The sequence below is a fragment of the Grampus griseus genome (assembly GCF_964374135.1).
Source record: "Grampus griseus genome assembly, chromosome: 2".
Classification (NCBI taxonomy): domain Eukaryota; kingdom Metazoa; phylum Chordata; class Mammalia; order Artiodactyla; family Delphinidae; genus Grampus; species Grampus griseus.
The window spans coordinates 32,332,423-32,358,152 of NC_139018.1; the positions used below are offsets into that span (position 1 = coordinate 32,332,423).

General features: G+C 44.9%; 1 protein-coding gene across 1 annotated transcript; it reads left to right on the plus strand.

The window, feature by feature from the left end:
* The first annotated feature begins 1,840 nt into the window (after nt 1–1,840).
* SLC10A1 (solute carrier family 10 member 1) lies at nt 1,841–24,837 on the plus strand. The gene is made up of 5 exons (XM_082649740.1): nt 1,841–2,284; nt 12,781–12,991; nt 20,658–20,836; nt 22,379–22,575; nt 24,367–24,837. The coding sequence occupies exons 1-5, from the start codon at nt 1,929–1,931 to the stop codon at nt 24,471–24,473; spliced, it is 1,050 nt and encodes a 349-aa protein (XP_082505866.1). The 5' UTR covers nt 1,841–1,928; the 3' UTR covers nt 24,474–24,837.
* Nucleotides 24,838–25,730: the final 893 nt, after the last annotated feature.

Here is a 25,730-nt window from a genome sequence, read left to right on the forward strand (position 1 = left end):
TGCCGCCTAGCCACTAAGCCCGTGCGCCACAACTACTGAGTCTGCGCTCTAGAGCCCGTGAGCCACAACTACTGAGCCCGTGTGCCACAACTACTGAAGCCTGTGCGCCTAGAGCCCATGCTCCGCAACAAGAGAAGCCACTGCAATGAGAAGCCCGCGTACCGCAACGAAGAGTAGCCCCCTCTCACTGCAACTAGAGAAAGCCTGCACGCAGCAACGAAGACCCAACGCAGCCAAAAATAAATAAATAAATTTTTAAAAACATAATAATTCTCCCTTAGCAACTCTGTTAGGGGGCCTCTTCTGACCAGCATTTTTGGGCCTGCCCCTGACCCTCCAGGCATACTCAGTCCAAGCTCCACACACCCCCATCGGCATCTAGTAAACCCCACTCGGCTCGCCCTCCCCTTGAGACCAGATCAATTCAAGCACCAGGAAATCATTAATATCAGAACTCTCAGAGGGAAAGGAGCTTCAAGTTCTTGTCATTGAGGGCCACAGGATGTAGCCCTGTGACCTGCAGGACCCCAGAGAGCAGCCTTCTTGAGCCATGCTGCCCAATGCGTGGATCCTATCCCAGCCCTAGAATCCCAGCAGGATTCTAAAGGCCCTGGGGCCATTGTTGGAGAGCTCTTATTTTTGGGTGCTTCCTCATACCAAGCCACTCCCCACCCCCACAGAGTGGTTCGCACCCTGGTCCCCATCCTGTCCTCTGTAGTCCCACACAAAAAGCCTAATCTCATGTTTCAGCAAATACGAAACTATGAGACCCCACTCAGGCCTCTTGGGTTCCAGCCCCGCCTAGACGCAATTCTTCTGAAGGCTGTTCCCTGTCCTGCCTCTGAAGGTGCTTATCCCTAGGCTGGGGTGGGAGGAGGGAGGCCCGGGACGCCGCACACACCAGTCGTGCCTGCCTCTGTCCACTGTCACCCGCTCAGCCAGAGCCTGGCTCCCAGACAGGCGCAGAGCCAAGGTAGAGCAGTCAGGACATCGGAAAGAAAAGGCTGTGCATTCCTGCTTCCTTCTCGGCAAGTTTCCCAAGCAATGGGGCTCCTCGGGCTGCTGGCCAAAGAGCCTGGGCAGAAATAAATCTCCCCAGCCAGGGCTCCTTCAGAGCTGCCCTTTGGGGAACGTGCCCCCAGTCTTCCCGAGAGCCCCTCAGCCAGCGCAGCAGGCTCTTCCCTGTAGTTAGGTGTGTGTGGGAGCATGTTCCTCCCCCGGGATCCGTGCCGTCAGGTTTGGGGATAGGACCAAGTTTTCCCAGCATAAGTGAGAAGGACACAGGCACCTCTCCTCTTCCAGGACAAGGGTCATGGACACAACTTCTCCTGGAAGCCAGCAACTCACCTGCCCCTACCCTGTCCCACACCCCCCTTTCCAGGAAGGAAAGGTAAAACTCAACTCTTGTCACTCCCTGGGGTTTGGGGGAAGATGCGCGTGACTGCCTGGGCATGGGGAGACACCTTCCCCTGAAAGAGAAACTGAGGCCTCAGGGGCTGAGCAGAGAACGAGAGGGGCTGGACCTGGATTGGTTCCAAGAAACAGAATGCCTGTGGGCGTGCTCAGCAGGGGGGGGGGCGGGGGGGGGGCGGATATAAGCCCTCTTGTCCCAGAAGCAGCCAAGAGGTGAGGGAGGGGTGTGAGTGACACCCAGGAAGACAGCAGAGGCTGAGGAGCTCAGGAGAGGCCGGAACAGCCCTGCAGATAAGGCTCTGGGCTTTCTCTCCTTTGGGGCCAAAGCCAGAGAAAGCACAGCCAGTTGCATAATCCTTCTATTTGCTCAGATCTACGTTTTGTCCTGAAGCTCCCTGCCCTGGGAGGTGATTGAGGAAGGCACTCAGCAAGGACTGGGCAGGGCAGAGAGTCAGCAGGCGAGCAAGGGGCGTGCTGGGTCTTCAGCCTTTTTTCCACCGCTGCCATCCAGGAGGATGGAGGCCCTCAATGAGTCTGCCCAGTTCAACTTCTCCCTGCCTCACAACTTCGGCAAGCGGCCCACCGACTGGGCGCTGAGCGTTATCCTGGTGATCATACTGTTAACCATCATGCTGTCGCTGGGCTGCACCATGGAGTTCAGCAAGATCAAGGTGCACTTCTGGAAGCCTAAGGGGCTGGCCATCGCCCTGGTGGCGCAGTACGGCATCATGCCCCTCACTGCCTTTGCACTGGGCAAGGTCTTCCAGCTGAACAACGTCGAGGCTCTGGCCATCCTGATCTGCGGCTGCTCGCCGGGGGGGAACCTCTCCAACGTCTTCACTCTGGCCATGAAAGGGGACATGAACCTCAGGTAGGACGGGGGGGGGGGGAAGAAGGAGCAATCTGGGGACAGCAGCTGCATGGGAGATCACAATCAAGGCGAAGAGGGGGGCTAAAGCCAGAAGCGTGAGTGAGTGGGGGCTGGGTGGGTGCTAGGGCAGGGGGTGGCAGGCGTTGATTGTCAAGAGCTCATGCTGGGCTGGGGACAGGACCTGGGGCACATCTTGGTTTAAGCACCAAGCCAAAGGGGCCCAGCTGGTCCAGGGGCACCCTGGAGAGCCCCCTTACTCCCAGAGTTGTCTCGAATGGGGCACAAGGATTGTCTTGAAGGAGTACTGTACTGACTTAAAGCAAAGGGACCTCTGGAGAACTTTTACCTGTCTGCCAGGTGGGGCAAGTTGTCTGCTTTGAGGCCAGAGATATGAAAGGGAGTGCAGATTAGTTTCAAAGATCTCCAGGGAGATCAAGGTGGCTCGGAACCAAAGAGCACCTCCAATTCCTGCAGAGCAAGAAGGAACTTCCAAAGATTCCCCCCAGCTGTCTGGGCTGTCTTCTCTGAACTTCCCCCATCCGCCCATGAGATGCAGGAACACTTCGATGCAAAGACACAGCCAGGTAGATCCTAGAGTTTCCCAGGACCAGGTCGGGGTCCCAAGTCATGATGGGCCTCGCCTCGGCCAAAGTGGTAGGAGGGGAACAGCAGCAGCCCCACCCAGCTCATCACAGCAGAAATCAGCGAGGGCTCCCTCCTGCAGGGGCTGGTTGGACACCCGTCCTTCCAAACAGGTGGGACTCGGGTCTGGAATGCCTCCCAGGCTGAGGCCATGTCAGGCCTGCTCCCGCTGCAACAGCAGCCCCTGCTGGCTAAAGAAAACTCACCAGCATAAAAGCTCTTGCTGTTATCTAAGCCTCCGTCTCAAGCCGGTCTCTTCTGGTTCGATCCACTCTTCCATGCCGGGCAAGGCAGTAAATTCAGACAGTCCATCTGCTTGTGCCTGTCAGTATCCTGTCCCTGGCTGAACTTTACTAAGGAAACTAGCCAGGTACGGAAGCCTCCTCCTGGAGATGCCAAGCGATGCTGGGGTTGATTATTAGATGAAAAAATGATAGTGATCATTGGGGGTTCCCTGGACCTGCCATCTGAGAAGCTCTGGACTCTCTACCCATATGATTTGACCCTTACTGAGGTGGTCGATGGAGAGAGAGCTTGGCTTGTATTGTCTCCCATGGGAACATATCCATGTTCGACCACCTCACTGTGAGGAAATTCTTCCCTCTATCTAATCCAAGTCCTTACTGCTGCAAAACAAGCTCCTGGTCTTGATTTAGCCTGTGGACAAGGCCGGCTGCAGCCTCTGTGTCTTGGACAGAGAAACCTGGACTACACCTTAATTCTGTTGTAGAAGGGTTGCAGGTCAGGAAAGGGGTACTCAGGGCTTCGTGGCTCTGTAGAAGCGGCAGCGCTGGATAGGACAGCGTAAAATATTATGGCGGAGCCTCTAAGTGTGAGTGACCAGATGTCCCAGCCTTTTGAGCCAGTGGGTGCCAATGAGGTCTCTTCTGAAACACCTGTGTTTCTGAGGCTCTAGGCCTCCACCGGCAGAGCCTCCAGTGACTCATGCTCTCCTGCTAGGCCAGGCCTCCTGGTCTGGGCACCTGGGAACTGTCACTTCCACCTAGACCCTCAAGAGACAATGCTCTGCCGGGATGGCCACCTTCTACCATAACGCCCCTACCCACAGACAAACCTCCCCCTCATGTTAAACCAGGCTTCTGACCCCACTGGAGGAGCATGAATCTCATCCTCCACCATCACATGCCGCCAGGCCTCAAATTCCAAATTGAGTTCTTCATCTGGGACAACTTGTTACATGTATTATAATAATGATAATGGTGCTGATAATAAAAGACAGCCAGGCACTGGGCCAAGCACTTTACATGGGATCCTCTTACAGCTTCCCATGAGGAGGTGCTGTAAAGAGCCCCATTCTAGAGATGAGGAAACTGAGACTTAGAGAGGTTAATACATTTGTCCAAGGTCTGAAGGCTCCGAAGCCTGTGCTATCTTCAGGGTCGGGTGTGTACATAAATGAACTGAGTGGCTGGAGGGTGACCGCCAGCCTCGGAGACATGGGCCGCCCTACACGGGGCAGATGCCATGCATCTCTGCCATGGGTGTTGTGGGAACGGGGACTCAGTGCCTGCACAGCTCCCTGCTTTTCAGGAGAAGATGGAGTCCCCCTTTTTACGTGAAATCTCCAAATTTTTAATTATTGGTAACTCGCTCCAAGTTTTTAAAACACTGTGCAAGCCAAACAGGACATGACAGAGGCCCAGATGTTACACAGAAGCTATGGGTTTGAGATCTGTGTACAACCCCACGCGATTTCCCATCTAGGGCAGAAAGGAATGTTAGGACACCTATTCCACTTTACACGTGAGGAAGCGGAAGTCCAGAGACTTTCCAGAGGCTTCCCGAGAATCTGTGGGCCAGTTGTGTCTGGAGCCATTCCTGGGCTCTCTCTTCCCAGTCATTCCGCCTCACAGCTGGAGTGAGGCTGGGGGAGCGGCCATCCCAGGGCGTTGGGCACATTCAAGGAGGCTGGGCCGCAGGGTGGACCTCTCAAGGCAGCCAGGCCCAGCAGCTCCTTCCTCAAGGATGCTGCTAGACGTGCTCCAAAGAAAGCAGGCGACCCACAAGAGGAAGAGAAAGTGCTCTCACCGGGGACAGAGGAGAGAGTGCCAGAGGGAACTGGGCCCCTTTGATGGCCGCCTCTGCCTCCAGCTCACCTGCTCCCCCTCTCCCCTCCAGCCAGCTCGCAGCTGAGACAAGAGCCAATGGCTGAGGGGATAACCCAAGGATTCCCACAGCTCTCCCCACCATGACAGAGGGAGACTAAGCAGGAAGAGACAGAAGCTACCCGGGTTCCCAGAAGTTTCCCACTTCACCACAGAGTCTCTAATGGGTCCCCTCACAACTCTCTCAGCTTCCGCCTCCAGTGCCTCTATTGACAGGAGTTCAAAAACTGTTCCTCGAGCAGGGTGTACCGATGCCCCAAAGCAGGTTGTATGCAGTGCTCTGAGAACTTAAGCAGGAAGGGTAAAGAAAAAACCAAATGTGCTCCTTTCTCCCTGGTCCCTGGACCCCTGAGAAGCATCCGGGTCCACAATGTTACTATGGAACAGATTCCAATCTCAGAGCTAGAGTCAGGAAGTTGCCTCCCATCCCTATCCTTCAGGGTAACAGGATCATGACAGTCACAGATACCAAAAAGTTAGGACCAGTGCCCAGCACTCACACATGCGGAGGAGGTTCGGGGGTCTGGGAGCATGGTTCCCACACACCTCAGTGCCTGAGGCTCACCAAGTCTCAGAGCAAATTCCAAAGCTCCCGACATGCCAAGCCAAAGTAAGTATGACTCCTCTGTTCAAGGACATCAGAACAAGCACACAGGTTTTGTGTGGCTTTTCTCCTAAGAAGAAATCAATAGCTAGCACTGTAGCCCCCTGTGTGCCCTTCCCAATCTCATTCCCCTCTACCCACCCTGAAGGGAGCACTTCCCAGGATTTGCCTTTCAGCACTTCCACAGACCCTTTTACACTACTACTACATAGGTATATATCCATCAACAAGATACACTGTTGCATTTACATGGTTTCAAATTTCATATCAATGGTATCATACTGCCCATATCATTTGACAGCTTGCTTTTTTGAGATAATAGGTATATAAATAAAAGAGCTACTTCATGCACTTGAACTGCAGTATAGTTTGCTTGCATTTATCCATTCTCCTGTTGTCAGACATTTACATGGATTTCATGTTTTGTTGCATGAGCAAGTCCTATGCATGCTCCCCCTGTGCTCACATGTGAGAGAATACATAATGAACGCAGGAGTGCTGGGTCTTGAGGTTCACACATCTGCAACTAACAAGTCTCCAAAGTAGTTATTCCACTTCACACTTCCCAGGGCAGTGTATGAAGATCCCTGTTGTTCCGTGTCTTCATCTGTATTCGGAATTGTCAGACTTCTAAATTTTGTCATATGGTGAGAGTGAAATGAGTCACGGTGGTTTTAAATTTAATTTCACAGGAGGTCTAGCAACTTTTCAAATACTGTTGACCATGTGGGTGTCCTCTTCTGAAAATAATGCCCTTTGCCTATTTTTCTATGGGACTGTGGTGTTTTCTTCTCATTAATTTAGTTATTTGTTGTTTTTACATGTTGCGACAGTCTACTCACAGTTTGGGGGTTATCCTTACATTTTGATAATGATGTCTTATAAAACAGAATGCTTATTTTAACTTAACCAACTATACGAATATCTTTCCTTGGCAGTTTGTTTTGGGGGTTTCTTTAAGAAATCCTTTACTGCCTTGAAGGTCATAAAGATATTCACCGATGTTTGAAAAGTTTTACAGTTTTGCTTTTCACATGGAGATCTTTGATCAACCTAGAATTTATTATTATGTATGCTGTGATCTAATTTTATCTTTTCCATATGAATAGAGAAAATTCCCAGGACCACTGAGTGAATTTTTCTCCATCAACTTTTAATTCCATCTCTCTCGTTGACCAAATTCACAAATAAGCATAAGTTTGTGTCTGGGATCTCCCTTCTGTTCTATTGTTCTATGTCTCTATCCTTGAGCCAATATCACACTTTCTTAATTACAGCCTTTTAATAAATCTTGATATCTGAAAGTTGCCCTACCTTGTTGTTCTTGAAAATTACATTAGCTATTCTTGGCCCTTTACTCTTTCACTCGAATTTTGGGATTAAGTCTCACATCTACAAAAACTATTTCTGGAATTTCGGTTAAATTTGCTTTAAATTTATGGATAAATTTAGAGGCTATCTTTATAATACTGAATCTTCCCATCCATGAAAATGAAAATGGTACAGATTTTCTTTTATTAATCATTATTTTATACCTATGAAGTTTTATAACTTCTTTCATAAAGATCTTGCATATCTCTTTTAGATTTATTTCTAAATATTTTATCATTTTTATGAATATTATAAATGGTATCTTTTAAAAAAATTCATTTGCTAATTATTTTTGTAGTATATCAGAACTTGATTTTTTTATTGCTAATGTAATCAAAATTTCATGGATTCTCTTATTTACTAGTTGTAATGGAAATTCACTTGGATTTCCTCTGTGGACAGTCCTATCATTGGCATATAATGCAAGTTTAGTTTCTTCCTTTCCCATCCATATGTTTTTTCTACTTCTTGTTTTGCTGTGCTAGCAAAGACCTATATAGTATAATTTACAATAGGTGATGTGATGGGAACAGGTATCCTTGCTTTATTCCTCTAATTTTTCACCATTAGGTTTACTATTTCCTGTAGATTTTTGACAGATAACCCTTTTCAGGCTAAGGAATTTCCATTCTGTTGCTAGTGTGCTAATTTTTATCATGCATGAACATTGAATTTTGTTGAATGGCACTTTTCTGCATCTATGATACCAGTTTTTCTTTAATCTGGTAATACAGTGATATATATCAGTAGATTGTCTAATGTTAAACCATTTTTATATTGCTGGGATAAACCCATTTTGTTCATTGCATTATTTTTTAAAGGCATGGCTAGATTCATTTGGTAACATTTTATTTATGACTTTTGCTTCTGTGTTCATAAATGAGACTGGACCCTAATTTTCCTTTCTCATAATGTGATTTTCTACCTTTGATTGTAAAATTTTATTATTCATATATAATAATTTGGGACATGTTTCCACTTTTTTTGCTCTCTATATAATACTGAGGCTATCTGTACTTTGAATGTTTAGTAGAACTCTACTGTAAAACCATATGTACATCGTGTGGGGGTTGGATGACAGGTTTCAAACTACTGATTAAATGTCTTTAGTGATTCTAAGTTGATTCAGGTTTTCAGCTTCATTTTGAGTTAGTTTTTGCAGATTATATTTCCCAGGAAATTGTCCATTCAATCTGAATAGAAAAATGAAAGTATAAGACTGTCCTTGATTTCTTCTATGACTCTCTAAAATCTTTATTGTATCTGAAATTATGTTTCCTTTTGCATTCATAATAACATCAATTTGTGCCCTCTTTCCTTTTTCTTGGTTAGTCTCGCCAGCGGTGTCTATTTTTATTAGACTTTGCAAAGAATTTGCTCTTGGTTTAACTGATTCTCGGTTAATTTATATAATTTTTAAAGTTTACTCTCTCGTCTTTAATATTTTCTTTGTCCTGCTTTCATTAGGTTTACTTTGTTTTTCTTTTCAATTCTTGAGTGAAATGCTTAGCTCATTAATTTTTAATCTTTCTTTTCCTATATAAACATTTCAGGCTATAAATTTTCCTCTAAGAATTAATTTAGCTGCTCCCTAGATTTTTAAAATTATTTTTTGAGATATAATTTATATACCATAAAATTCACCTTTTTAAAGTATATAAGTCAGTAGTTTATAGAATATTCACAAGGTTGTACAACTACCACCAGTATCTAATTCCAGAACATTTTAGTCATCCCCAAATGAAACCCTATACCCATTAGCAGTCAGTCACTCCCATTCCTCTCTCACTCCAGCCCCTGGCAACCACTAATCTACTTTCTGTCTCTATAGATTTCAGGTAAATGGAATCATATAATATCTAGCCTTTTATGTTTCTGATTCTTTCACTTACCATAATGTTTTCAAGGTTCATCTTTGTGATAGTGTATAGCAGTACTTCATTGCTTTTTATGGCTGAAGAATATTGAATTACATGAATACACCATATTTTGCTTATCCGTTGATATTTTGTTTTCCATTTTTTAGCTATTATAAATAATGCTGCTATGAAGGCTTGTATACAAGTATTTGTGTAAACATATGCTGTCAATTCTCATGGGTATATACCTAGGAGTAGAGTCACTGGGACATATGATAACTCTGTGTTCTTGATGGATATACTCTGGACCCTTTGGACTAGGATGTAGTTGATATTCATTTAAGCCATATTTTACCTCTATGGAAACAATGAAGAGGTGTAGATAGTGAATAGGGCTATAGGGAGGAGGGACACACACTTAGTGTGGTTTTCCTGCGGTCTTGTCAAGCCCTCGTCCCCAACCTTCCCACTAGAATGGAAGCCAGAGCATATATTGTAAGGTGAATGTCTACAAACCCAAGAAGGTTCCCTAGCAGCTTCTTCTCTCGGTTGGTCTTTCTGGAGGGCCTCTTCCTACACAGGGCCCTGGGATTAACATGTATGAGATTCCAAATGGAGATGGTAATAGGACACTTAGGACAGTTAGGATACAGATTAGAGCTGGGAGGGTATACTATTTTTCAGGATCTGAGACTCACACTCAATTTCTCTTAAATAATGTTAAGGATAAACCAGAAAGTAAAGAACATGAGAATATTGGTGTTGGAGACTAGAATATTATTCAAGATAAAAAACAGGTCTGACGACCAGATTATCTTGTCACTTACTCAACAATGGGTAACTATTGCTGCCTTCTCTACAGCTCCACCATTGTGGTCCTTCCATTATTCTGTTTTTACTGCTTTGCTGCTGTTGTTTACAGTCCTCCTAATCATGGCCTCTGTTTACTGCTTTTTCTTTGCATGTTTTTTGGGTTTTGCCTGAACATGCCTCCCATGCCTCTCCAAAACCAAGTGCTCCATCACTGTGCACACATTCAAACTCCCCAAGTGAGAAAGTGCTCTTGATGTACTTAATCCTTGTTATCTTAGTTAGACAGAATCACTATGTCCAGCCATCCCCTAGGCTCTAAGGCAGGCACTTAGCAACTTAGTAGGTCAGGTGTTATTCGACGTTCCAATGGGCTATAGCCAGAGTGATGGGCTCACACAGCTTTCTTCAAAATGGGCTGTGCTATGTCAAGTATAGAGAGCAAAAAGAGTTCTACTACAGAGGAGATCAGAATGGCTCCTTCCACAGTGAAGCACACAGGGACTGAAGCAGTTGGACAGACCTGGGTTCAAATCCTGCCTCAGCCATCCTATCTGTGTGATTCTGGGCAAGCCACAACTCTTCAAGTCCCCAGCTTCCTCATTAGCAAAAAGGAGATAGTATGCTTACCTCCTAAGCTACTGGGAAAAGGAAATAAAGCAATGTATGTAAGGTTCTTAGCACAATGCCTGGCACAAAGCAGGCACTCCACAAAGTAGTCTGTACAGGCATACCTTGGAGATACTGCAGGTTCAATTCCAGACCACTGCAATAAAGCAGAATATCACAATAAAGTGAGTCACATGGATTTTTTGGTTTCCCAGGGCATATAAAAGTTATGTTTAAACTATATTGTGGTCTACTGAGTGTGCAATAGCAGTGTGTCTAAAAAAACTTACATACCTTAATTTAAAAATACTTTATTGCTAGAAGATGCTAACTGTCATCTGAGCCTTCAGCAAGTTGTAGTTTTTGCTGGTAGAGGGTTTTGCCTCCATGCTGATGGCTGCTGACTGATCAGGGTCGTGGATGCTGAAGGCTGGGGTGGCCGTGGCCATTTCTGAAAATAAGACAACAAGACTGAACCTTCCTTTCATGAATGATTTTGCCATTTGATAGCATTTTACCCAGAATAGGACTTCTTTCAAAATTGAAGTCAATTCTTTCAAACCCTGCCACCACTTTATCAACTAAGTTTATGTAATATTCTAAATGCTTTTTTGTCATTTCCACAATCTTCACGGCATCTTCACCAGGAGTAGATTCCTTCTCCAGAAACCACTTTCTTTGCTCATCCGTAAGAAGCACTCCTCATCCATTCAAGTTTTATCAGGAGATGGCAGCAATTCAGTCCCATCTTCAAGCGCCACTTCTAGCTCTCTCGCTATTTTCGCCACATCTGCAGTTACTTCCTCCACTGAACTGCTCAAAGTCATCCCTGAGAATTGAAATCAACTTCTTTTAAACTCCTGTTAATGTTGATATTCTGACCTCTTTCCATGAATCACAAATGTTCTTAATGGCATCTAGAATAGTGAATCCTTTCCAGAAGGTTTTCAACAAACTTTGCACAGATCCATCAGAGGAATCACTATCTATGGCAGCTATAGCCTTACAAAATGTATTTCTTAAATGGAAAGACTTGAAGGCCAAAATTACTCCTTGATCCATGGGCTGCAGAATGGATTTTGTATTAGCAGGCATGAAACAACATGAATCTCTTTGTACATCTTGAGTGACCAGGTGCATTGTCAATAAGCAGTAACATTTTGAAAGGAATCTTTTTTCTGAGTGGTAGGTCTCAACAGTGAACTTGAAGTATTCAGTAAACCAAGTTGTAAACGATGTGCTGTCATCCAGGATTTGTTGCTCCATTTATAGAGCACAGAGTAGATTTAGCATAATTCTTAAGGGCTCTAGGATTTTTGGAATAAGCACTGGCTTCAACTTAAAGTCACCAGTTGCATTAGCCCCTAACAAGACAATCAGCCTGTCCTTTGAAGCTTTGAAGCCAGGCATTGACTTCTCCTCTCTTGCTATGGAAGTCCTAGATGGCATCTTCTTCCAGTAGAACAGTCTCATCTACACTGAAAATCTGTTGTTTAGCGGAGCCCCCTTCATTGATGATCTTACCTAGATCTTCTGGATAACTTGCAGCTTCTACATCAGCACTTGCTGCTTCACCTTGCACTTTCATGTTGTGGAGATGATGTCTTTCCTTAAACCTCATGAACCAACCTCTGCTAGCTTCAAACTTTTATTCTGCAGGTTCCTCACCTCTCTCAGCCTTCCTAGAATTGAAGAGAGTTCGAGCCTTGCTCTGGATTAGTCTTTGGCTTAAGTGTATGTTGTGGCTGGTTTGATCTTCTCTCCAGACCACTCAAACTTTCTCCATACCAGCACTAAGGCTTTTTTGCTTTCTTATCATTCGAGTATTCACTGGGGTAGCACTTTTAATTTCCTTCAAGAACTTTTCCTGTGCATTTACAACTTGGCTAAATGTTTGGGGAAAGAGGCCTAGCTTTCAGTCTATCTGGGCTTTCCACAGGTCTTCCTCACCAAGTGTAATCATTTCTAGCTTTTGATTTAAAAACATGAGAGACATGTGACTCTCCCTTTCACTTGAACACTTAGAGACCATTGTAGGGTTAGTAACTGGTCTAATTTCAATGTTGTTGTGTCTCAGGGAATAGGGAGGCCCCAGGAGAGAGAGAGAAGGGGGAACAGCCAGTTGGTGGAGCAGTCAGAACACATACAACATTTATATCCTTTAAGTTTACCGTCCTACATGGGCGTGATTCGCAGTGCCCCAAAACAATTACAATAGTAACATCAAAAATCACCATAATATAACGAAAAAGTTTGAAATATTGCGAGACTTACTAAAATGTGACAGAGACATGAAGTGAGCAAATGCTGTTGGAAAAATAGCACCGATAGACTTGCTTGATGCAGGGTTGCCACAAACCCTTACTTGGTGTAAAAAAAAAAAAAAACACAGCTGCAAAACGCAATTAAAATGAGGTTGTGCCTGTATTAACGGGCTCTCTCTCTCTCTGCACTCTTCCTATGTCTCCCACCCAGCATCGTGATGACCACCTGCTCTACCTTCTTTGCCCTGGGCATGATGCCCCTCCTCCTGTACATTTACTCCAGGGGCATCTATGATGGGACCCTGAAGGACAAGGTGCCCTATGGCAACATCATGATATCACTGATCCTGATTCTCATTCCTTGCACCATAGGCATCATCCTCAAATCCAAACGGCCACAATACGTACGTTATGTCACCAAGGTAAGAACCTGGGGGCCTGGGCAGGGAGCGAGAACACCACCATCATCGCAGTGAATGGCTTGAGGCAAGTCATTTGGGCTTTTTCTGTGTCCGTTTCCTTCCTTGTTTAAAAAAAACAAAAGAAGTCTGCTGCTATTGGTACAACCTACTTCATGGGATTGTAATGTACATGAGAATATTTTTGAAGTTAGGAGAAAAACAGTAAAACACCACACACAACTATAAGGTATAATCATTATTTTAATAATAAAATTAAACTTTTATCATGTACCTAGTAGCTGCTAAGTTTTATGCTACACTCTCTGAGGAGCACTGTCCTCGAAGTTTATTTGCAGAAAGTCAATAATAGATGAGAAACAAGATCCAACACAATGTACAATCAGGTATTGGCAGAATGTAAGGAGGTGAGGTTAGTGAGGGCCAGGTGGTCAAGAAAGGCTGCCCTAGAGGATGGAAGGAGGGGGCACGGTTTCAGCCAGACCATGAAGAAAGGGTTGGATTTGGGTAAGCCTAGGGAGATGCCTGAATAGAGGAGTTCCAAGGGAGACCACGGGCAAACATGGCTGACTGGATGAGAAGCCAGAGGGGAGGAGGCCAGGGGGAGAGGTGGTAGGCACACTTGTATCACTTTAGGAGTGGGATAGGAGAAAAGTGGAGTGAGATGGCCCCAGCAGGTGTAGGAGTGTGCTATGAGGGCATCACGCCACTGCCCTGCCTTTGGAAAAATCAGACTTGTAGAGTGAGTGGTTCCTCTACCAACTCTTGTGACCTTGGAGCTCAGTTTCCATCAGTCTCTCCTCTGGCTCCCTGCTCAGCCCAGGATCCCAGGCTCCATCCCCGTCCTCAGGAAAAACTCACCTCCTGAAGGCCTGTTGTGGTCCCCACCCCTGGATCTATGCCTTTGGGCCGGGCTACAGGGCGTACTACTTGGAGGCCCAAGGCTTCCAGCAGCTTTGGGCCTGGAACAAAGAGGTTTGGTCAGGTTTCCAGGGTCTTTTGATTTTCACACTACCATCGTCAAGGGTAGTTTTTGCCCTTGTCCCGGTGTAGTCCTAATACCATGGCCACAGTCCCCCTCCCCACCTGCTGAAGATGTGAAGTCATTCCTCCTCCTGCCAAATGGCTCATCACCCCACTCTGCTGGATGGCATCTTCCGTTCTCTCCACCCTTACTTCTCAGAAATCTCCTTTTATTGATCATGTCCTCTACCCCCATAGCCTCCTCCCCCTCGCTCTCATTTCTAGAACGTCTCCATATTAGTTCTTCACAGCCAACGTTGATACTGGTTCACATCTCTCCTTTTTTTTTTTTTTTTACTAAGTAGAGTCACGGGACTCTACTTCCCGCTCCAGCCAACACCTCTCTTTCCTCCCCTTCCGAGCCGTGCTCCTGGGAGTCACCCGTTGCCCCCACCCACCTTCCACTCTCACCGCACTGGCCCGCAGGACAGTTCTCCAGTGGCCAGGCCTCAACAGTCTCTACTCCTTGGCCTCCAATTCACTCAGCATCTTGATGACCACCTGCTCCACTTTCTTCACCAAATCCAATGGACACGTCTCAACTCTTCTTTTAGCAGCTGTTGGTATGGCTGACCACTGCCTCCTTCTCAAAACTCTTCCTCAGCTTCAGTGGCAGGGCACCTGCTTTCCTACCACGTCTTTGGCACTGCTTTTCAGACTCCCTTGTGAGTTCCTCTGGTAAAAGTTACTTCTCTGCATTCAGCCCAAGCTTTCTGCTTTTCTTGCTTTTCTTCCCTAAGCCCAGGACCTCCCCACCACGAGATCTGGTCCATCTCAACAGCCATCTACAAGCTGATGACTGTCAGAACAGCTCTCAGCTCTCTCCTGACTCCTGAATCCATTTATTAACTGCCAAATCTTTCTACCTGAATATGCCTCAAGCATTTAAAATTCAGTATGTCTTAAATTTAAACCACCTCCTTAAGCCTGCTCTTCCCCTCCTCCCACTGTGTGATCATCTCAATGAATGGCATTCAACGTGCCCCACTGCCTGAGCCGGAAACCAGCCAGTCATTCTCCACATCCTCTCCCTCCCCACTCACACGAATCAGGGATCGTCAATTCTGCCTTCTTTTGCTTGAACCCATGTCTCTCCATCCCTGTGTCTACTGTCTTCATTCAGGCACTCTCCTCTCTCACTAGACAACTCAGCCTTCTAACCTGGCTCCCTTACCCAGTTTTAACCTGAGTCTGGAAAGAAACTATCATGTCACTCCACTGCTTAAAGGCCTTCACTGGTTCTTTAAACTCCCCCAGGAGTCATGTGGCCCCTCAGCCCTTTCTTGATTTGGTCTCAGCCAACCTCTCCAGTGTCAGCTCTCTTCTCTGCACATGCCCCACTGGACTCACTCCTACTCACCCTTCAAGTCTCAACACAATTAGCACCTCCTCTAGGAAGTTTTCCTTAACCCACAAGCCTGGGCAGGATGCTTGTCCTACTTGCTCCCGTATCACGCAACACCACTGCAACAACATGTATCATACTGTATTATAAATACCCACTCCATTCTTATTCCCCACCCACCTGCAAGAAGCAACATCCTAAGGCTGTGCCTCAACACTGAATTCTCAACACGCACAGCTAATAACTGAGAATAAACAAAGGAATAAAGGGCAAGTCCTGTCTCTCCCACACATTAGCAAAAACAAACAAACAAAAAAACAGAAACATGTTGTCTATCATTTCACTTACTCAAGATAGTTTGTGGGATACAGGAATAAAGAAAAAAAAATTACAGAACATAAAAATGTGAAGTGACTCCTGATATCACTTAAAGCAGCTCTGCCCCCCTCCACTTTATAGGTGAAACCAAAGACTAGAACCCCAAGTGCAACTGATATAAGAACATGTCTCCTTACCTCAGAATAAAGTGTTCTTCTGAGAAAGACAAATACAAATATGTGGTACATATATACGATGGAATACTACTCAGCCATAAAAAAGAATGAAATGACATCTGCACAACATGGATGGACCTAGAGATTATCCTACTGAAGTCAGTCAGAAAGAGAAAGACAAATACCATATGATATCACTTATATGTGATATCTAAAATATGACATAAATGAACTTATCTATGAAACAGACTCACAGATGTAAAGAAAAGACTTGTTGCTGGGGGCAGGGGGTAGGGAAGGGATGGAGTGGAAGTTAGGGGTTAGCAGATGCAAACTATTATATATAGAATGGATGGACAACAAGGTCCTACTGTATAGCACAGGGAACTATATTCAATATCCCGTGATAAACCATAATGGAAAAGAATATGAAATATATACATGTATAACTGAGTCACTTTGCTGTATGGCAGAAATTAACACAACATTGTAAATCAACTACACTTCAATTTAAAAAAGTGTTCTTCTGAGGATGCAAAAAGAATCTCAGATCTTAAAGTGAGAAAGCCCTTCAAGATGAAGTTCAGTCTCCTGCCTTATTCTCATTCTACTCCTGTTCCTCTTGTGTTACACATCCATGACTCAATTCCACAGCAAAAAATGGAGTCAAAATGACCCCAGAGGGGCTTCCCTGGTGGCACAGTGCTTGAGAGTCCGCCTGCCGATGCAGGGGACACGGGTTCATGTCCCGGTCCGGGAGGATCCCACATGCCGCAAAGCGGCTGGGCCCGTGAGCCATGGCCGCTGAGCCTGTGCGTCCGGAGCCTGTGCTCCGCAACAGGAGAGGCCACAGCGGTGAGAGGCCCGCGTACCGCAAAAAAAAAAAAAAAAAAAAAAAGACCCCGGAGAACATTCAAAGGGCTGAGATATACTTGGGCTGGAAAGACAGAGGCCAGTAACAAAGAATCACATAAAATGCAGGTGTACCTTGGGACACTTTGCTGCTGGCCAAACCTCCAAGGTTAGACAAGCAGAAGGGCAACAGCTCCGTTTATCAATTACTCCCAAACAGGAATCACTCCTGTGAGGATGCAGAGAAAAACAAGTGGTCAAGATGCAAACGCTGAAGTTTCCTCGTGTTACATTTCTTTGAGGACTGTGCTCATCCTTAATCTCCCCGTTTCATAATGTAGTGAGTTACAAGCTGGAAAATGAGCAAACAATTGTCCCAGCCTCTTTGCACACCTAACACTCCTAGAGACCTTCAAATCAAAATTATCCAACTTCTGGTAACTGGCTCTGGCAGAAGGTTAGGGTTATCTGCTCAAACTCTGCTCAACCAGTTGCATTCCCTAGAAGGAGGTCACACTTAAACACGCCAAGATACAATTTCAGGGATGCCCCATTTGGAAAGGCAATTCAAGTAATACTTTAACTTACCCATGCAAGGGTTTATTCAAGCCTACATGGTTAGAAAGTTGGTGAACCTGAGCATGACATATGGTCTAAGAGCCACTCTTACCATAAGCCATCCATCACTCTTCAATAAGGATCCCGCCCTGACACTGACTCAACCACTCTACCTATGCTTTTCCCATACCTGCTGCTACGGATGAACTGACCTGACTCTCCTAAATCTCACAGCTTCTGCCAACTCGTGGCTTCTGCTGCTCCCAGGCCTTTGTGTCAAAATTTTAACACTTGCCTCCGCTCTTGCTTCCCTCTCTGTAACTCTTCAAACTCCCTAAACAAGAGGAAGGATCTCACCAGTTAGGTCATTCTTCAACCTGCCTAGGTCACCGATGCAAGAAGAGTTGGGTCAGGTTATCCCTGGGATCACTGGCAAGCTGAGTCGGCTACCCATGAATGGACACTCATCACAGCTTCAATCAGCGATGACAGGACAGTGCAGGTGGTAGAAAACATGGTGACCTATGAAGAAGCACCCACCTATGGCCTCTTTTCTCAACAGGTCATGGACATGAGATCGCCACAAATAGCAGGACTGAGAGTGACAAAAAACTTTGGGATGTCAAATTCCTCTCTTTTCCCTGAGTAGTAATAGGAGCTACAATTTAGTCAGTGGTTCTAATATGCCAGGTCCTGTGCTGTCAACCTCACTCAAGAGAGGTTGCATGACTCACCAGTTTACATGTCTTGAGGATGGCTTTCACACCTGGGTCACACCATTGTCTGTGCTCACCACTCCAAAGGCCCCAAGACTGGGAGAACGAAAGTGAGGGGATGAGAGTGATACTCACACAGAGAAAGAGGGCTTCTGGATTCATTCACAATCCCTGTAGCCCAGTACACCCTATGTTATCCATTACACTCTTTTGATAGGGGCAAAAACTGGACATTAGGTAGACGACAAACCCAAAAGGCAGAAATTAACTCAAAATGCAAGGGCAAACCAAGCAGTTCATCAGTCTTTCAATAAAACCTGAAGCATGTTGTTACTGGTGAGATTCCTTCCTTTCCTGGGACAGGACCACCATCAGTACAGGTGATGTTTCATATGATCATTATCAGTTGCAACATGGCTTAAAAACACAGAAATGCATAACTGTACAGCTGAAATTAGAGCAATATAAATAAATGTTAAAATGTCGCTAGGACAACACTGTAATGTAATTAATGCCACTGAATTATACACTCAAAAATGGTTAAAATGGCAACTTTTGTGTTATATGTATTTTACCACAATTTTAAAAAATGGTAGTAGGAAATATAAAACCCCACATGTGCGAATGAGCTGGAAACGGAACCAAAACATATAACCATTACAAAACAACACGGTAAGTTCAAGAAAAGTTTGCTATATATCCTTTTACTCAGAAGATGAGAGGGACAGAGGCTTAGGTGTATGTGTATATTTCATCAGTTTAGTGTGTCATCCTCTAAAATGCACAGACAGGTAAGCACACTTTGAAAGCTTGCATCCTTGTTACATGCTGAAAAATCTTAACATTCTAATTTCATAAATCTGCCTATTGAAAATTTTAAATGGTAAGATGTTAACTATAAAATAATGTATTTTAAAACATATAAAAACATACCATTGTTCCTGATGACAGTTGCTTTCACAGCACTTACCTGAGGCAGGGTGGACCTGCACTTTTTTTTTTTTAATTGGAGTATAATTGCTTTGCAATGTTGTGTTAGTTTCTGCTGTACGATGAAATGAGTCAGCTATATATGTATACCTATATCCCCTCCCTCTTGGACCTCCCTCCCACCCCCGCCATCCCACCCATCTAGGTCATCACAGAGCACCGAGCTGAGCTTCCTGTGCTTTATAGCATGTTCCTGCTAGCTAGCTATCTTATGCATGGTAGTGTATATATGTCAATCGTAATCTCCCAATTCGTCCCACCCTCCCCTTCCCCCCAAGTCCACATGTCCGTTCTCTAGTCTACGTCTCTATTCCTGCCCTGCAAATAGGTTCATCTGTACCATTTTTCTAGATTCCACATATGTGCGTTACTATACGGTATTTTCCTCTTTCCGGCTTACTTTACTCTGTATGACAGACTCTAGGTCCATCTACGTCGCTACAGATGACCCAATTTCGCTCCCTTTTATGGCTGAGTAATATTCCATTGGATATATGTGCCGCATGTTCTTTATCCATTCATCTGTCATTGGACATTTAGGTTGTTTCCATGTCCTGGCTATTGTAAATAGTGCTGCAATGAACATTGGGGTACATGTGTCCTTTTGAATTATGGTTTTCTCAGGGTATATGCCCAGTAGTGAGATTGCTGGGTTGTATGGTAGTTCTATTTTTCATTTTTTTTTTTTTTTTTTTTTTTTTTTGCGGTGTGCGGGCCTCTCACTGTTGTGGCCTCTCCCGTTGCGGAGCACAGGCTCCGGACGCGCAGGCCCAGCGGCCATGGCTCACGGGCCCAGCCGCTCCGCGGCATGTGGGATCTTCCCAGACCGGGGCACGAACCCGTGTCCCCTGCATCGGCAGGCGGACTCGCAACCACTGCGCCACCAGGGAAGCCCTATTTTTCATTTTTTAAGGAACCTCCATACCGTTCTCCACAGCAGCTGTATCAATTCACATTCCCACCAACAGGGACCCGAACTGCTTCTAATGATGCCATTATTGCCTGAGCCATTTTGAAACTCCTTTTGGGAACTTCCTTATCATCCAATCTGCAGGTCACTCAAGAAAGTAGGCTCATCCCTTTACAGTTATACATCATTTAGGATCTAAAACCACATTACCTTACTTCATTACCTGCTTTAACCATCTTTGGTTCAAATGACTTTGGCAATTTCCAGACGTTAAATTCATCGTAAAATGGATGGATGAAGTCCCTACCCATAATGGAGGTATTCAAGACCAGTATGACAGGTTCTAAGAATAACTTCTACTGAGCTCCAAAATGACCACAGCAATGGCAGTATTGTAGGGATATGTGGACGGGCTTCAGAGACTTTGAAAGAGAACTTTCATTTACAATATTCACTTTGCCAGAGGACTGAATAGTCTCATCCTTCAGAGCCATAGCACTTCGCTGAAAACCTGCCGTCCAGAGATCTCGATCAGAAGCTGTGCTTGGCTCAGTCTTCCTAACGTGTTAATCAGATCTATGACCTCCAGGACGCTTCCTAGCTACGGATGAGAAATCCAAAAGGATGAAAGATAAAGGTCTTTCACATTCCCTCCCACTTCGAATACATTTATTAAAGTGTTTTCCACCTCCAATACCCACCAGTGTTTCCCCAGCCCTCTCTGCTCTTCCACATGCCCAGTATCCTTCTAATTGCATTTCCTCCTTGTCCTTATTCACAGGGAGGGATGATCCTCCTGCTTTTGTGCAGTGTGGCTGTCGTAGTGCTCTCTGTCCTCAACGTGGGCAAGAGCATTTTGTTTGTCATGACACCACACTTGCTGGCCACCTCCTCCCTGATGCCTTTCATCGGCTTCCTGCTAGGCTACGTTCTCTCTGCTCTGTTCCGCCTCAACGGACGGTAGGTATTACTTTAGGTCCCACTGTCCCACGGGTCTCATGCTCATTCTTGTCTCTCAGAAAAAGGTAAGATCCATGATCTCGGGAAGGCATTTTTCAAGCAATATATTCAAATGTCTCAACTGAACAATGAACTCTGGACTGAGAAATACTGGGGAGGGAAGGTACTGAATGAATAACACAGATCCAGAAACAAAACACAAAGACCAAAGGCATCGAATCATCCAAAGGGCAGCAGTTCATGGCAAAGTGCTCCCTCCAGAGCCTAGATTCCACCTCCCGCCCAACTCCCTGGTGGCAAATGGCAGTGGAGTAGCTCCATGTCATGACAAGCGCTGACAATCCCTTTCCCACTTCTCCTCCCTGTCTAGGTTTTAGTCTTGACACAACACCTTGGGTGGCAACTCTGCTAAGTGCCACTCAGAGCTGAAGTAGTTGCGGACCTCTGCTAGAGCCTAATCCAATCACAAACACACCTGCTACTTTAGGGGAACAGTCAGCTTGAGTGCCGGGTGTGGACACATCAGGCACCCTAGGCACCCTGTCTATACAGAGTGGTACCCCATCTCAAGATTCCCTATTTTCAGCCACATGGCAGACAGATGTTTACGCAGGGGTCTAAACAGTTGCACTCCAGCCTCATACCACAACGTCCCGAAGAGCTGTTTTTAAAATACAATTTTAAAATAATTATCCATTTCAAAAACCAGGCTAATTTAATAAAGAACAAATTACTGTAGGATGCAACACATGGTGATATAGCAGTCAAAAGGCTGCCAATGACCACTCATGAATTTTCACGAAGACAGAATGATACAGGTCGTGATAAATGGCCACAGCATCAAGTGCCCACAGTAGTCTCCTTCATAGTAAATGTGCTGAGACAGCGCTGGCGATTTTTTTAGCAAAGAACTATTTTAATATACTAATTGCACTTCAGTGAATAAAATGTTGTATTAAATGTTAACAAACATTCCATTCTTTAATCCATAAAATGGAAAGCAAAACCGAGGATGTGTTCCAAAGACAGATAATGGAACCAAGCTTTTATTTAATCATTGTGTTTTGGAGTTAAAGATGTCCAAGCCAGAAACTGGACCACAGGGCAAGGTTCCCATTTAGACAATCTTCTACTTTACATTTAAATTCTAACTGTCCTATATGTAAGCCCAACATCTGCCAATGAATGATTCTGGCTCCCATCTTCCTTTTATCCCTCCAGCCAGACATTTCTCCAAAATTCACTTTGATAATCCCACAAGTGACAAATTGTAGATTTCCAAGCTACTCAAAAATTCCCTCATAAAAACTCCCCAACAGGAACCTAACAGTCACCATCTCCCACAAGGCTGGATTGGTGATTTAAGAGATGGGCCAACTTGACTTTTCTCAAAACCGTGCACTCCACACGTGGCTCATTTTCATCTGTGTTGGACTGTCAGTTTCTCTTAGAGTATTTGGGAGAAAGGAGATGAGCAAGTGAAGTTGCACCCTCACGTGCCTTCTCTGAGGGCATATGGGGTTGTTTTTTTAACCTACACAGGTGCAGACGCACTGTCAGCATGGAGACTGGATGCCAAAATATTCAACTCTGCTCCACCATCCTCAACGTGACCTTCCCCCCTGAAGTCATTGGACCACTTTTCTTCTTTCCTCTCCTCTATATGATTTTCCAGCTTGGAGAAGGGCTTCTCCTCATTGCCATCTTTCGGTGCTATGAGAAAATCAAGCCTTCCAAGCGTAAGTACTGAATTGTTCCCCTTTGAGCTCTGCTCCCATTTTGGACATGATTCTGCCAGCAACCATCTCTAGCAAGGACCTTTTGGATAGGGCTGTAACCCATAAAGTCATTAGGAACCAGGCAGCACCAATAAGCAGGAAGGGATTTCAAAGAGCCATGACTAACTATAATAACGGCACTTCATTTTTGCTGGGAGAATCAGCTGTGGAGTTTGCCTCATAGAACAGAGGCAACTTTGGCTACTTTAACTGGGGAGACCATGCAGGACTCAGGAGACCATGTAGGACTCAGGGTATAGAAATAGGACAGAACTGTCTTGGACATTACATAGTTGTGAGATGTTGCGTGAAAAGTCCTATTCACAAGATGTCACTAAGTTTCCATGTTAAGAGTAGGTTCTCAAGCCATGGAGCCAGGTCAGAGCCCCAGCACCACTGGCACTCCTATATGAGAAAACATGAAAGCAATGCGGCCCAATAATCCAGAATCGAAAAGTGAGGATTCCAACTCTGGCTACACAGTAAACAAAACTTAGGTATAAGCTTATTAAATTAATAACAACTATCAAAAGTCTAGATTTAATATAATTTAAAGCCCACCGAGTCCCTTAGTGGGCTTTAAACCCCCCCGTTTTTTTTTTCAAATCAGAAAACTCAAATCTCAGTTGGTAACATATTTCAGTATTTTATAACTCTAAACATTAGTATATTCATCTCAACCACTCAAATCCTTCAACTGACTCATTTCCCACAAACTTGAGGATGCCTTCGAGACCTCTACACCCTGGAGACTGATTTACACCTTATGAGAAAGATACAACTTACCCTGGTAGAATTTATCATCTTATAGTAGCAAATGAAGACTTACAATTAACTTAAAAGATGTAGTATTGGTTATCAAGTAGCCAAAAAGAAACCAATAAATAAGTAACCATACTTCAGAACCATTTTTACTAAGCTTTGGTTCAATACTACAGTGGAGTTATGGAAAAGAATCTCATCTGATACTTCTCTTGAGAGCAACTCAAGATATTTGTTACCCATTGAACACTCCACCTTCTTTAACAAAAGCAGCAGATTCCCAGATTTGCAGTTTTAGTCCCAGAAAGGCCTGAAATGTGCTCAAGAGGCCATATTCTGAGTCTATGGCTCTCAAAACCAATGCACCTAGCAAGACCCCTGTGGCAAAACTAAGTGCAAATAACTCACCTCTTTGGAGCTCTTGTACTGTCTGGGCCCAAGCAGCAACGCTCAAGTTAAAGAATCTGTCACAAGTTTCTGTGCTTTTGACCCTTGTACCCTTCTAGAGAGATGGGAGAACAGGAAAGGGGGACCATAATCATAGCTCCTCGCCACCGCCATGCAGGCAGAAAAAGGGGTAGACCCGACACCACAATGATAGGGGTATGGAAACACCCCTTGGTAGACTTCCCACTTAATGCATTTTCCTCCCTGCCCCCACTGGCTCCCAGAAGGCAATAGTCAACCTCTGCATACATAAACTCAACTCCCCATCTGTACTGTGTGTACTAAGAAGTCAGAGATGGAGTGATGAAGAGTCAGTGCTCTTTATTAGACCTTTTGTTACTAGTATTACCATCAGGGATGTTGAGGGGAAAGCAAATCTTTCCTCCGTTTGTCACGGGAGAAGAGGTGGTAAAGAGATGGGGGAAAAAACAAAAACACAGGACACCCTAGGAGTAAGTTGGTATTCTTTCATCTCCCAGATAGAACAAGTTTTTTAACTATTCTTTTGTTCTTCCTAACCTATGACCCTCTTCAACTTTACAGATAAAACAAAAATGATCTACAAAGCTGACACAACTGAAGAAACCATTCCAACAGCTCTGGGAAATGGCACCCACAGAGGGGAGGCGTGCCCCCCTTGCACAGCCTAGCCTTCCCCAGTGACCTGGATTCTGGTCAGAAGGCAATTCAGAAAGCCAACGTGGCAAACTATACAGAGAGCAGAAAGATGAACCACCACCAGTGGGGTCTCTTTCTCTAGCATTTCCACCATAAACTATCAGAATCATCAAGCCTTGCGTGGAGGACAAAGTGGGAGTCTACCCCAAAAAGCCTCACCTATTCCCAGCTTACAACTTGATACTTGTTTAAAAAATAAAAGACTTATTCAATGACAGCCCTACAAAGGCAGGAACCAAAACTGCCTTTTGCCCTTGCATCTCTAAAACAGTGCCTGATAGGCATAAAAAAGCAATTTCTGAACTAGTCAATAAATGGGTTCTTACCCTAAAATCAAATACCCAAATTCTGTTCCAAGTTTTGTGACCCAAAAGGGAAATACAAGCTCAGAGTACTGTAGGATTAACAGACTTCAGAAGTCCTTTCTAACCTTAAATATTCAGATCCCATTCCTTCCCTTTTGACGTCACTGGAATTAAAGCTCCTGAGAACATGACACGAAGTACGCAAAAGCAGACATAATAAAATGCAAAAACACTTGGATAAAACAAACTCCAAACCTCAGCTATAATCAAATGAAAGAACGTTTTGAAGAACACAATTCCAGAAGAGAAGGAAAACTTTAAAAAAGAAAAGCCAAAAAAGTACAAATACCAACAGAATAGTTTCACTAATCATCTGTCCCATCCCTTCATTAGGTATCAGTAGTTTCCACATTATGCTCCCTCCAAATTCAGAGTACTGTACGCTATTGCCGAAATTAGCGGTTGCTAAGTCAAAGTAAAGTAACTAAAATCCTTAAGTTTCAAATTTTCCCCAATGAAATTCAGACATTTTCCATCTGGCTCATAGGCACAAAAAAACAGGTGAAAGGGCTTCCCTGGTGGCGCAGTGGTTAAGAATCCGCCTGCCAAGGCAGGGGACACAGATTCGAGCCCTGGTCCGGGAAGACCGACAAGCCGTGGAGCAACTAAACCCGTGCGCCACAACTACTGAGCCTGCGCTCTACAGCCCACAAGCCACAACTGCCGAAGCCCGTGTGCCTAGAGCCCATGCTCTGCAACAAGAGAAGCCACCGCAATGAGAAGCATGTGCACCGCAATGAAGAGCAGCCCCTGCTCGCCGCAACTAAAGAAAGCCCGTACACAGCAACGAAGACCCAATACAGCCATAAATAAATAAATAAAATAAATCTAGGGAAAAAAAAAAGGTGAAAGATTAACAAACTA